General features: G+C 43.7%; 1 protein-coding gene across 3 annotated transcripts in view; it reads left to right on the top strand.

The window, feature by feature from the left end:
• The first annotated feature begins 1,116 nt into the window (after positions 1–1,116).
• The window catches only part of LOC137525060 (probable poly [ADP-ribose] polymerase DDB_G0278045), a 49,036-nt gene continuing 37,716 nt past the window's right edge, over positions 1,117–12,436 (top strand). Inside the window, exons 1-3 of one of the 3 annotated variants that reach the window (XM_068245817.1) lie at positions 1,117–1,213; positions 4,360–4,405; positions 11,031–11,176. In XM_068245817.1, the coding sequence (XP_068101918.1) occupies positions 1,154–1,213; positions 4,360–4,405; positions 11,031–11,176 (252 nt within the window). In that variant the 5' untranslated portion in view covers positions 1,117–1,153. The remainder of the gene's footprint in view (positions 1,214–4,359; positions 4,406–11,030; positions 11,177–12,436) is intronic. The other 2 variants (XM_068245818.1, XM_068245819.1) reach the window with 2 other exon arrangements.

Here is a 12,436-nt window from a genome sequence, read left to right as displayed (position 1 = left end):
TTTCAACAAGGCCGGATTTATACTTTTTCCACCCTTAGGCCATCTTTCTTGCAGATCCTGTTCCATGTGCAGTGCCCCCTCCTATTCCTTGTGCAGCCCCATTTTCCATGGCTTACATTCCTGTACAGCAGACCTCCTTCAGTTATTTACAGATTCCTTAGGCAGCAGCTCCCTATTCCATATGTTGCTCTGTATTTGCAACCTTTGTATTCCATTTTCAGCCTCTTCTTCCATATCCAGCAATCCCTCTTCCATGTCCAGCCGCCCCTTGCCGTTCTGCCACCCAAGGCCCGGGCCTTTGTAGCCTTTCCAGAAATCTTGCCCTGATTTTCGATGTAGTGTTATACTGGCTGTTAGTGCTGAGCTCAAATTTTGCAATATTGTAATGCAAAATTTTAAACCATTGCAAAGCTCCTTTTGCACTTGGTAATTATGGTGGGTAATTTCAAAATGACTCATAATTTCAGGAAACTATAATGGACATTCACAAGATGTACTTTTTCATGAAAGTTAGAACTTTCTTCAAAACGTGTTTTCTATTGCCCATTGTCTTCAATGCATCTTGTTTCTGCATGTGTGCCCATACATTTTAGTGCATATACTCATGTGACATTGATGCATGCATAGACATTGCATGCATAGACATTGATGCATGCATAGACATCAATGCATTGCTATTTGTGAAAAAAACACTAGGTGGCCACTAACGATCCGATCTCTAGCGGAAAATCATTTGAGCAATCAAATAATTCTGATTGGAAGTGAAATATCGTAATACGTCGTTCACTACACCATCAACGAACCAATCTTTGCTTCATATCCATCACAACCAACAAGAAAATCCAAATTTTGGTTTGAAAAAAATTGAACCTGACAACTGTTTTTTTAATCGTTTGTAATCGATTGTGCCATCAACAGAGATTATTTAAAGATTATTTACAACCAATCCGATCAGAAACGATTTTTCGCTAGAACTTAGACTTTAATGGTCACCTCAATGGCAAACAAATATCTGCACTAAACGAGCTCATGTCTATTCTCTTGGTACTATACAAAAGGAGGAGGAGAAAAAAACACAAAGACTCCTCCCAACACAGCAGAAAAAAAACTGAAATATGTCATCGCTGGGTGATGCAGACCATCTTCAACTGACATGAGCGCATGCAACAACGGATACAAGCAGACAGAAAAATCGGGTACAAATGGACATTGGGTATACCAGATTTATCCAAAATGGAAAACAGATCCATTATTATTATTATTATTATTATTTATACAGTTCCGACATCTTCTGCAGCGCTGTACAGACTATATTGTCTTGTCACTTAACTGTGTCTCAGAGGGGCTCACAATCTAATCCCTACCATATAGTCCTATGTTTTTGTGTGTATTGTGCAAGAGGTGGCCTTACAGTATGCGGAGCCTGGGGCGAGTGTCATATGCTGGCATGTGTGTGGCCCCTTGTTCCATTGGTTTGGGGGGTGGGGATACAGACAGCAATTGATACAACTAATTGGGGGGTGGGGGGCTGATAAGGTTTGACAAGCCCAATTTACTTTGCTTAATATGCTCCTTGTAGCTGCACTTTTTCTACAAGTTGGCCCCTTCACCTTACCTATAGCTGTCTGTAGGTTATCCTCTCAGGCAGCAAAGGCTGTATTCTGTGTTTGCCTGTCCATGCTCTCTCCACATGGTGTCACAGTTCATCCCCTCAGTGACTGAGAGGCGGGGGCAGGGAGAAGATGCCTGTAACTGGAAAACAGCACAGACAGACACACTACAATACAGCCTGTGCTGCTGGAGGGGATAATTTAAACAGCAGCTCTGCTTTCAGCTGTTATCATTGTCATTTGCCTACTGCTAAGTGTGAGTGTGATTACCCTCCTGCTGGGAGGAAGAAAGAGAAACAGTGAAGAGCCTGATTACATACTGCCCATTACTGCCCATTAAACTCTGACTGAGGCCCCAAGTAGCTGCTTGAGGTGCTTAGTGGGTTAATCCGGCCCTACACACACACACACACACACACACACACACACACACACACACACACACACACACACACACACACACACACACACACACACACACACACACACACACACACACACACACACACACACACACACACACACACACACACACACACACACACACACACACACACACACACACACACACACACACACACACACACACACACACACACACACACACACACACACACACACACACACACACACACACACACACACACTACACTCACACTACACACACCAGGCACACACACTACACAGTCACACACCAGACACACTGTGGACACGCACACCAGACACAGGTAGGTATGCTGTGGACACACACACCAGACACAGGTAGGTATGCTGTGGACACGCACACCAGACACAGGTAGGTATGCTGTGGACACGCACACCAGACACAGGTAGGTATGCTGTGGACACACACCAGACACAAACACACTATACATGCGCACACACACACACACACACACACACACCTGGGTCTGTCAGAATGAGGTCATTTTTCTTCTGCAAGGGTCCAATCAGCACTTCACCTTTCTTTTTCCCTATGCCTGTCTTTTACCTTAAAGGAGATGGGGATGGGGGAGAGGCCAATCCCTCTGCCTTTCTCACAGGCGCTCCCTCCACATACAGACTCCCTCCACCCTGAATTCCCCTCTCTGCTCCTACCATCCTCCCTGAGGGCCAGGCACTCTGTCAGCCATAGCAGCCCTGCAGACGCATTGCCCGGCAATGTAAACACTGTCTGGGAAGAACACATCTGCAGAACTTTTCTCCTCCTGGATCTCCTACTCATACGCAGCATGGCGGGGGTCTCCTTCTGGTAGCTCAGGGGTCGGCTGGGCAGCATGGGAGGATGCTATTCTGATGTAGCAATACTTGCAGGCTGCTGCATATCAGCTGAGTGGCACTTCTTTGAAATATTGTCCCTCCCTCCTCTATGATTGGATGGCCACAGCAGCTTCAGTATTGGCTAATGGGAAGCTGCTTCATGACAAGGTACTGTCACAGAGAAATTCGAGGCCCCTGCAGAGGGTGTGGGGCCCCTTCAGGTGCGGGGCCTGGGGCGATTGCCCCCCCCCCCCCCCCCCCCAAAGGTTGCCTCTGATATTGTGTGGTGTATGTATTGTAGTCTAGGGCCAATTTAGGGGGAAGCCCATTTATTTATCAGTATGTTTTTGGGATTATTTAATTTGAGATTATTTCAATTATAATTAAACACAGTCCCCATCCGGTGTAGGATGAAGCGACCCTAATGCTAGGTACACACAATGCAATTTTTTGACAGATTTTCTGTCAGACCGATCATGCCCAACATGTTCGATATGATTTCCAACCGATTTTACGATCGGTTTTCCATAGTGAAGTAAATGGAAAATCATTGGACATGTTGAAAATAATCCATCCGACAGTAAATCTGTCAGAAAATTGCATCGTGTGTACCCAGCATCAAACAACTCGGTTGTAGCTTCTTTAATTGTAGGGGCTTAGCGGGAAACACTATCCACGCCACCAACGGAACACATTGCGCGACGCAAATAGAGGTAGTAGCCAAAGTGAGAGCCATGCCCAAAACTCGGTGGTCAAACACCATGGGCAAGGGTCTTGGTGTGCAGTTTTAGAGTTTATTTCTAACAAATTATTGGTCGGGACCAAATTAGTGAGTTTGCTGAGATTTATTGTGGACCGCAGGGGCCCCTCATCTAGACTAGCTCTACGTGGCAAAAGTTATAAGCATGTCCAGGGCCGGATTTACATCACAGGAGCCTATAGGCACAAAATTCCTGGCACCTTAGACCTCGCCCTCCATGAACCTATAAACCCTTGCCGAACCACACCGCAAGTGTGCCGGCTGTTCCAGCTGTCACTTATTCTTTACTGTCTTTGCCTGTCATAGCTACAGGTGTCCCTTAGCATTATGTAGCCAGAGGTACCCTCAGCATTAAGTAGCTAGAGGTGCCCCCGTCTGAAGGGAGATCTCGCCAGCGGAATATCGAGACCCAGGTGAGGTATCTCTCATTTACACTCCACGCAGGACTGAAGGCACTTGGGAAGGGGAGTGAGACGCCTTTCTATCATCAGGCGCCTGTAGGCACGGGTCTACTGTGCCTTATGGTAAATCCAGCCCTGAGCATGTCAAATCAAATCAAAGATAACTTTATTGGCACAACCAAGATTCATAGAGGCATTGCCAAAGCAGGGGGGAATGGGGGGCATGGAGCAGGTGGGGTAGGGGTACAGTGGGTTAGCAGTTCGTGGACATTTTTAGGTTTACAGTTCATTTATGTATGTATTCATGCTCTACCTATGCATTTTTCAGCAAACGAAGCAAGGCAAAGCCATGATGTCAGCTACACGAAGACAAGGTAACTTATCTTAAAGGGTGATAATACAAGATTAAAAAAATAACTAACCCTTCTTGTGCATTTGGGTGGATAAGGTAGGAAATTGTTGTTCACTTACTGATCCAATTAATTTCATGCCTATGAAGCAAACCTGGGAAATGTAAACCAATCATTACCCCCCCCCCCCCCTCTCCCCACCCCTTCCCCACCACCCTAAAATAATCCCATTTCAGGTAATGAAAATCTAGCATGTGTACATACAGTGGGTTGCAAAAGTATTCGGCCCCCTTGAAGTTTCCCACATTTTGTCATATTACTGCCACAAACATGAATTAATTTTATTGGAATTCCATGTGAAAGACCAACACAATGTGCTGTACACGTGAGAAGTGGAATGAAAATCATATATGATTCCAAACATTTTTTACAAATAAATAACTGCAAAGTGGGGTGTGCGTAATTATTCAGCCCCTTTTGGTCTGAGTGCAGTCAGTTGCCCATAGACATTGCCTGATGAGTGCTAATGACTAAATAGAGTGCACCTGTGTGTAATCTAATGTCAGTACAAATACAGCTGCTCTGTGACGGCCTCAGAGGTTGTCTAAGAGAATATTGGGAGCAACAACACCATGAAGTCCAAAGAACACACAAAACAGGTCAGGGATAAGATTATTGAGAAATGTAAAGCAGCCTTAGGCTACAAAAAGATTTCTAAAGCCTTGAACATCCCATGGGGCACTGTTCAAGCGATCATTCAGAAATGGAAGGAGTATGGCACAACTGTAAACCTACCAAGACAAGGCCGTCCACCTAAACTCACAGGCCAAACAAGGAGAGCGTTGATCAGAAATGCAATCAAGAGACCCATGGTGACTCTGGACGAGCTGCAGAGATCTACAGCTCAGGTGGGGGAATCTGCCCATAGGACAACTATTAGTCATGCACTGCACAAAGTTGGCCTTTATGGAAGAGTGGCAAGAAGAAAGCCATTGTTAACAGAAAAGCATAAGAAGTTTCGTTTACAGTTTGCCACAAGCCATGTGGGGGACACAGCAAACATGTGGAACTCAGAGCCGGGACCAGGTCCTCCAGCACCCAAGGCTGAAACACCACAGTGCGCCCCTCCATCCCTGCCACCCCAGCGGTCTCACACTGATTGCTGTTAGACTAAGAGGCGCCACAGGGCCCACAACCTCCCCAACATCTTAATATCTAGTTATCTGGCTTGCAGTCACTGCCATGTATCCCCTTTTCTTATTTGTTTCTGCTTCAAACACAATTAGGAATGACAGCTCAATGAATTCTGCGCCCCCTCCTACACTGCGCCCTGAGGCTGGAGCCTCTCCAGCCTATGCCTCGCCCCGGCCCTGGTGGAACTTTTTAGCCAAAATGCAAAACGCTATGTGTGGCGGAAAACTAACACTGCACATCACTCTGAACACACCATCCCCACTGTCAAATATGGTGGTGGCAGCTTCATGCTCTGGGGGTGCTTCTCTTCAGGAGGGACAGGGAAGCTGGTCAGAGTTGATGGGAAGATGGATAGAGCCAAATACAGGGCACCTCTTGGAGTCTGCAAAAGACATGAGACTGGGACGGAGGTTCACCTTCCAGCAGGACAACGACCCTAAACATAAAGCCAGGGCAACAATGGAATGGTTTAAAACAAAACATATCCATGTGTTAGAATGGCCCGGCCAAAGTCCAGATCTAAATCCAATCGAGAATCTGTGGCAAGATCTGAAAACTGCTGTTCACAAACGCTGTCCATCTAATCTGACTGAGCTGGAGCTGTTTTGCAAAGAAGAATGGGCAAGGATTTCAGTCTCTAGATGTGCAAAGCTGGTAGAGACATACCCTAAAAGACTAGCAGCTGTAATTGCAGCAAAACGTGGTTCTACAGTATTGACTCAGGGGGCTGAATAATTATGCACACCCCACTTTGCAGTTATTTGTAAAAAATGTTTGGAATCATGTATGATTTTCGTTCCACTTCTCACGTGTACACCACTTTGTATTGGTCTTTCATGTGGAATTCCAATAATAACTGTTTGTGGCAGTAATTTGACAAAATGTGGAAAACTTCAAGGGGGCCAAATACTTTTGCAAGCCACTGCATACATATACAGTGGAGGAAATAATTATTTGACCCCTCACTGATTTTGTAAGTTTGTCCAATGACAAAGAAATGAAAAGTCTCAGAACAGTATCATTTCAATGGTAGGTTTATTTTAACAGTGGCAGATAGCACATCAAAAGGAAAATCGAAAAAAATAACCTTAAATAAAAGATAGCAACTGATTTGCATTTCATTGAGTGAAATAAGTTTTTGAACCTTCTAACAATAAAAGACTTAATACTTAGTGGAAAAACCCTTGTTTGCAAGCACAGAGGTCAAACGTTTCTTGTAATTGATGACCAAGTTTGCACACATTTTAGGAGGAATGTTGGTCCACTCCTCTTTGCAGATCATCTCTAAATCCCTAAGGTTTCGAGGCTGTCTCTGTGCAACGCTGAGCTTGAGCTCCCTCCATAGGTTTTCTATTGGATTAAGGTCCGGAGACTGACTAGGCCACTCCATGACCTTAATGTGCTTCTTCTTGAGCCACTCCTTTGTTGCCTTTGCTGTATGTTTTGGGTCATTGTCGTGCTGGAACACCCATCCACGACCTATTTTCAGTTTCCAGGCAGAGGGAAGGAGGTTGTCGTTCAGGATTTCACGATACATGGCTCTGTCCATTTTCCCGTTAATGCGATTAAGTTGTCCTGTGCCCTTAGCAGAAAAACACCCCCAAAGCAAAATGTTTCCACCCCGATGCTTGACGGTGGGGACGGTGTTTTGGGGGTCATAGGCAGCATTTTTCTTCCTCCAAACACAGCGAGTTGAGTTAATGCCAAAGAGCTCTATTTTGGTCTCATCAGACCACAGCACCTTCTCCCAGTCACTCACAGAATCATTCAGGTGTTCATTGGCAAACTTCAGACGGGCCTGCACATGTGCCTTCTTGAGCAGGGGGACCTTGCGAGCCCTGCAGGATTTAAATCCATTGCAGTGTAATGTGTTTCCAATGGTTTTCTTGGTGACTGTGGTCCCTGCTAATTTGAGGTCATTCACTAACTCCTCCTGTGTAGTTCTAGGATGCTTTTTCACCATTCTCAGAACCATTGACACCCCACGAGGTGAGATCTTGCCTGGAGCCCCAGAGCGAGGTCGATTGATGGTCATTTTGTGCTCCTTCCATTTTCGAACAATCGCACCAACAGTTGTCACCTTCTCTCCCAGCTTCTTGCTAATAGTTTTGTAGCCCATTCCAGCCTTGTGCAGGTCTACAATTTTGTCTCTGACATCCTTGGACAGCTCTTTGGTCTTTCCCATGTTGGAGAGTTTGGAGTCTGCTTGATTGATTGATTCTGTGGACAGGTGTCTTTTATACAGGTGACTACTTAAGACAGGTGTCCTTAATGAGGGTGACTAATTGAGTAGAAGTGTCTAACCACTCTGTGGGAGCCAGAACTCTTAATGGTTGGTAGGGGTTCAAAAACTTATTTCACTCAATGAAATGCAAATCAGTTGCTATCTTTTATTTAAGGTTATTTTTTCGATTTTCCTTTTGATGTGCTATCTGCCACTGTTAAAATAAACCTACCATTGAAATGATACTGTTCTGAGACTTTTCATTTCTTTGTCATTGGACAAACTTACAAAATCAGTGAGGGGTCAAATAATTATTTCTTCCACTGTACATATATATATATATATATATATGTGCATACAGTGGAGGAAATAATTATTTGACCCCTCACTGATTTTGTAAGATTCATAAAAGTGCTGTCGGTAAGGTAAAGTCGAGCGGGGAAACACCGCTGTCGGTATTTCCGCCTTCAGGGTGGTAATTCATAAAAATGTTGCTAGTTGTGACAGGCCTGCGGAGATATTCCGCTGTAGGCAGGCGTAAGGCTGTCGGGAGACATGCGGAAACAGGAGAAGCAGGCGGAGTCCCTCTGTGCGGTGTTCTCTCTGCAGCTGCTTGGGAGGTCTGTCCCATTCACTGCACTGTATTCCGCACGCTTCTCGCCACATCAGAGGTAGCGGTAATACCCGTCCGCATACCGCTACCTCTAATCTTTATGAATTGACTACTTGTAACTTTTGCTATGATAATCACCGCGCAAGGCGGTGATTTATCACTCTGCTCGCGAATGTCGGCTTTTCATGCGGAAAAAGCCTTTATGAATACAGATTTTGCTGTGTGGTCGGTAAAGTGAGCCGTTTTCAGCATTTCCGAATGTGGGAATGCTTTATGAATCGAGGCCTATATCTTGTTTTTTTTCACCACCAATTAGGCTTTCTTTGGGGTTTACATTTTGGTAAGAATTATTTTATTCTAAATGTGTTTTGAGAGGAAAAATAAGAAAAAAATGGAAACAATTCATTTCTCAGTTTTCGGCCATTATAGTTTTAAAATAATACATGCTACCGTAATTAAAACCCATATATTTTATTTGCCCATTTGTCCTGGTTATTGCAACATTTAAAAATGTTCCTTAGTACAATGTATGGCACCAATATTTTGTTTGGAAATAAAAGTGCATTTTTTTCAGTTTAGCGTCCATCCCTAATTACAAGCCCATAATTTATAAAGTAACAGTAATATACCCTATTGACATACATATTAAAAAAGTTCAGTCCTTAAGGTGACTATTTATGTATTTTGTTTACAAAAAAATGTTTTGGATAACTATTGGGGAGTGTGGAAGGTAAGGGATTCATTTTAAATGTTAAAAAATGTCTTTTAATGGAAAAAAAATGTGGGTAGATGTAATGTTATTATTTGGCCACAAGATGTCCTCGCGCATAACTTCCCTATGCGTAGTATTACTACGCAAAGAAGAAGTAATGCGTGGACGTGTAAGTATCTTTTTTTGTGAATGGCGGTGCCATCTCCTGAACGACAGCGGCGGTCATACACATGCAAACTTAGATCAATGAATGGGAACTGTGTTGGCAAGCGGAAAGGGATGTAGTAGCTACGTCCCTGCATGGAGATATGGGATTTTGCAGGGACGTAGTTACTGGTCCCGGGGGAGGGGAAGTGGTTAATAAAGCAGCCTAAAAGTCTGTATCTGTAGCAACCTGTGAGAATGGTGGATTACAACAACCCTGAATTGAGGACTATGTGAGGTGTCCAAAAGCAAATATATCAGGTGGATCCAATCAGAAGATACAGCTAACACCCAAACACATGCTACATATGTTACAGGATACCCGAAGTGACATGTGACATGATGAGATAGACATGTGTATGTACAGTGCCAAACACACAAATAACTAGGCGGTGTTCCTTTTTTTCTTTCTCTGTCTGAAAGAGTTAAATATCAGGTATGTAAGTGGCTGACTCAGTCCTGACTCTGACAGGAAGTGACTACATTGTGACCCTTTCTGATAAGAAATTACAACTATAAAACACTTTCCTAGCAGAAAATGGCTTCTGATGGCAAGAAATAGATAAAAAGGGTAATTTCTTATCAGTGAGGGTCATACTGTAGTCACTTCCTGTCTGAGTCAGGTCTGAGTCAGCCACTTACATACCTGATAATTACCTCTTTCAGGCAGAAAAAGAAAAAAAGGAACACAGCATAGTTATTTGTGTGCTAGGCACTGTACATACGCATGTCTATCTCATCATGTCATATGTCACTTCAGGTATCCTTTAAAGTAAACCTCAAGACTAAAAATCTACCCAGCAGCACTGAAAAGGCTTGGTGTTTCTTTAACAGTTTAAAGAGAAACTCCAACCTAGAATTGAACTGTATCCCAATCAGTAGCTGATACCCCCTTTTACATGAGAAATATAACACTTTTCACAAACAGACCATCAGGGGGCGCTGTATGACTGATTTTGTGCTGAAAGCCCTCCCACAAGAAGCTCTGGGACCGCGGTACTCTGGGCAGACTGCCACAATGTAACAATGTTCACAGACAGGAAATAGCTGTTTACAGCTGTCTGTAACAGCCAAAACAGCTAGGAGCAGCTACATAACCTGCCCACAGTAAAAATGTCACCATGTAATAAATGTCAGAATGTAAATCGGGGAGAGGAAAGATTTTACAATGAGCAAACACTGACTAAATCATTTATACATAATTATGGTAAAAATGAAGCACTTTTTTTACTACATTATTTTCACTGGAGTTCCTCTTTAACAGCATCAGAACTTTGTTTTTCTTACCCAAGCTTAATTTTTAGCTGCACAGAAGAAAACTGCCCGGGCATTTTTCCCCTGATGCTGTGCAAAGCATGATAGGATTTCTGATGTTGTTGTTCTCCTTATGCTGTTTTGGCGCAAATTTGTTTTTTTAATTTTGAATTTGAGATTTGAAGCCTAGCGTGCGCAGCTGGGAGGGGTGATCAGGACACAGGATGGCCGCCCCCATGAAAAAAATGGCTGCTCCCATGAAATCACAAACATTTGCCTGTTCTTTTAAAACAGGGTGGGTAAGAGATTATATTCCCTATCTATTTTAATTAACATAACTAATGTAACTTAATGACAGTATGTTTGTTTAGGCTGAAGTTCCCCTTTAATATAGCCCATTGTGTTACATGGTGGACATGAGACACTTAAGTCATTGTTTTCCTAACAGTGGTCATTGACTATCCACTGACATGGACCGATATTGGGAAGGAGGAGTTGCAGGTTGTCACCCTGAAGGAATATTCTCAAGAATACAACGTTGTCAAAGAAAATTTCCTTAAATCTGCTGGTTCCCAGACGTTTATGGTGGTGAAGGTGGGACTGATATCTACTTTTTCACTTTTTCATTTATTAGAAACGTAAAGTACTTATGAACTGAGAGGGGTGGTTTGCATTTTGTTTGTAGTGCTGTGACAGCCCCATCCTCATATTCCAGCATACCGGGCAAACTCACTCTGGCAGCCATTTTCTTGTAGTCCTATAGCAATTTCTATGGGACTACAGTACATGCGATGAGGGGGGAGGGGGGGAGCAGAGCGGTGGTATTTGGTATATCAGGTTGGATGGGGGCCCCGCTATCAGAACCCCTCCCGCCCCCCCTCCCCCCTCCCCAACTTAGCCAGTTGTAGTAGGGGAGCCAGGGAATAAAAAAAAATAGTTGTGTATATGCAGGACTGTTTTCTGGGCCCCAGGCACACTGGGGCCCCATAAACTAGCCCCCCCCCCATGGGGGCTGGTTGATGGCCCTGCCCAATGGTCCACTTTGGGAAATGATGCAGCAATGGACTGTCTGTAATCTGAGCCTAATTAATCACTGTCTCTTTATAGAGTATATTGGATTGAAGAGGTAAACCAATCCTCTGAGTGGCCAGAATTACTACTGATCCTGGGCCATGCTCTGATTAGCCAGCAGCTTTCACCAATCTGAAACATTAATAACTTCTGATTTGACACTTTTATCTATAAATAGGTGTTTATTAATAGATTTTTTCGCTGGCACTTCTCCAGGTCTTTGCCTATATACTAAAAAACAACAAACACAAAACACAACAACAGACACATCCTCTTTTCTAATGTATATTTTACACTTTGCAAAAAACAAAACACAAAAATAAGAAATTTTGCCAGCATGGTCCTTCTTTTTTTCTTTAGAACGTTTTATTTAAAGTTAGTATAAGCAGATTTCTCTGTATGTTTTACCATACATCATACTCCAGGGTAAAACATACAGTAGTTTTGAATAGTATAGCAAAAGGTTAGAACCTCCTTTGGGTTTTCTGGCTTATCACACTCCTGAACTGTGCTCAAAACTGTTGCTTTTTCCTTACTTGGGGCTTCTTCTAGCCCCCATAGTGCCCCCCCCCTCTTTCCGTTGTGCCAAAATTCCTCTGACCATAGCTCCAGTGGTGATATTCTCAGAAGAATGAACCTGCATGCACAGAACGCTTCCGATTCCAGTCACAGGAATTTGAGAGCTCAAAGTGGGAGGACAGAGGGGGTCCAGAGGATGCAGAGGGAGCTAATGGATTACAGGGGGCTAGAGGAAGTACCAGGTAAGCAAAAGGCAATAGTTTT

This window comes from Hyperolius riggenbachi, chromosome 7, assembly GCF_040937935.1.
Source record: "Hyperolius riggenbachi isolate aHypRig1 chromosome 7, aHypRig1.pri, whole genome shotgun sequence".
Lineage (NCBI taxonomy): Eukaryota > Metazoa > Chordata > Amphibia > Anura > Hyperoliidae > Hyperolius > Hyperolius riggenbachi.
The sequence above is the reverse complement of the archived record's forward strand: the minus strand, read 5'-3'. Positions and strand labels throughout refer to the sequence as shown.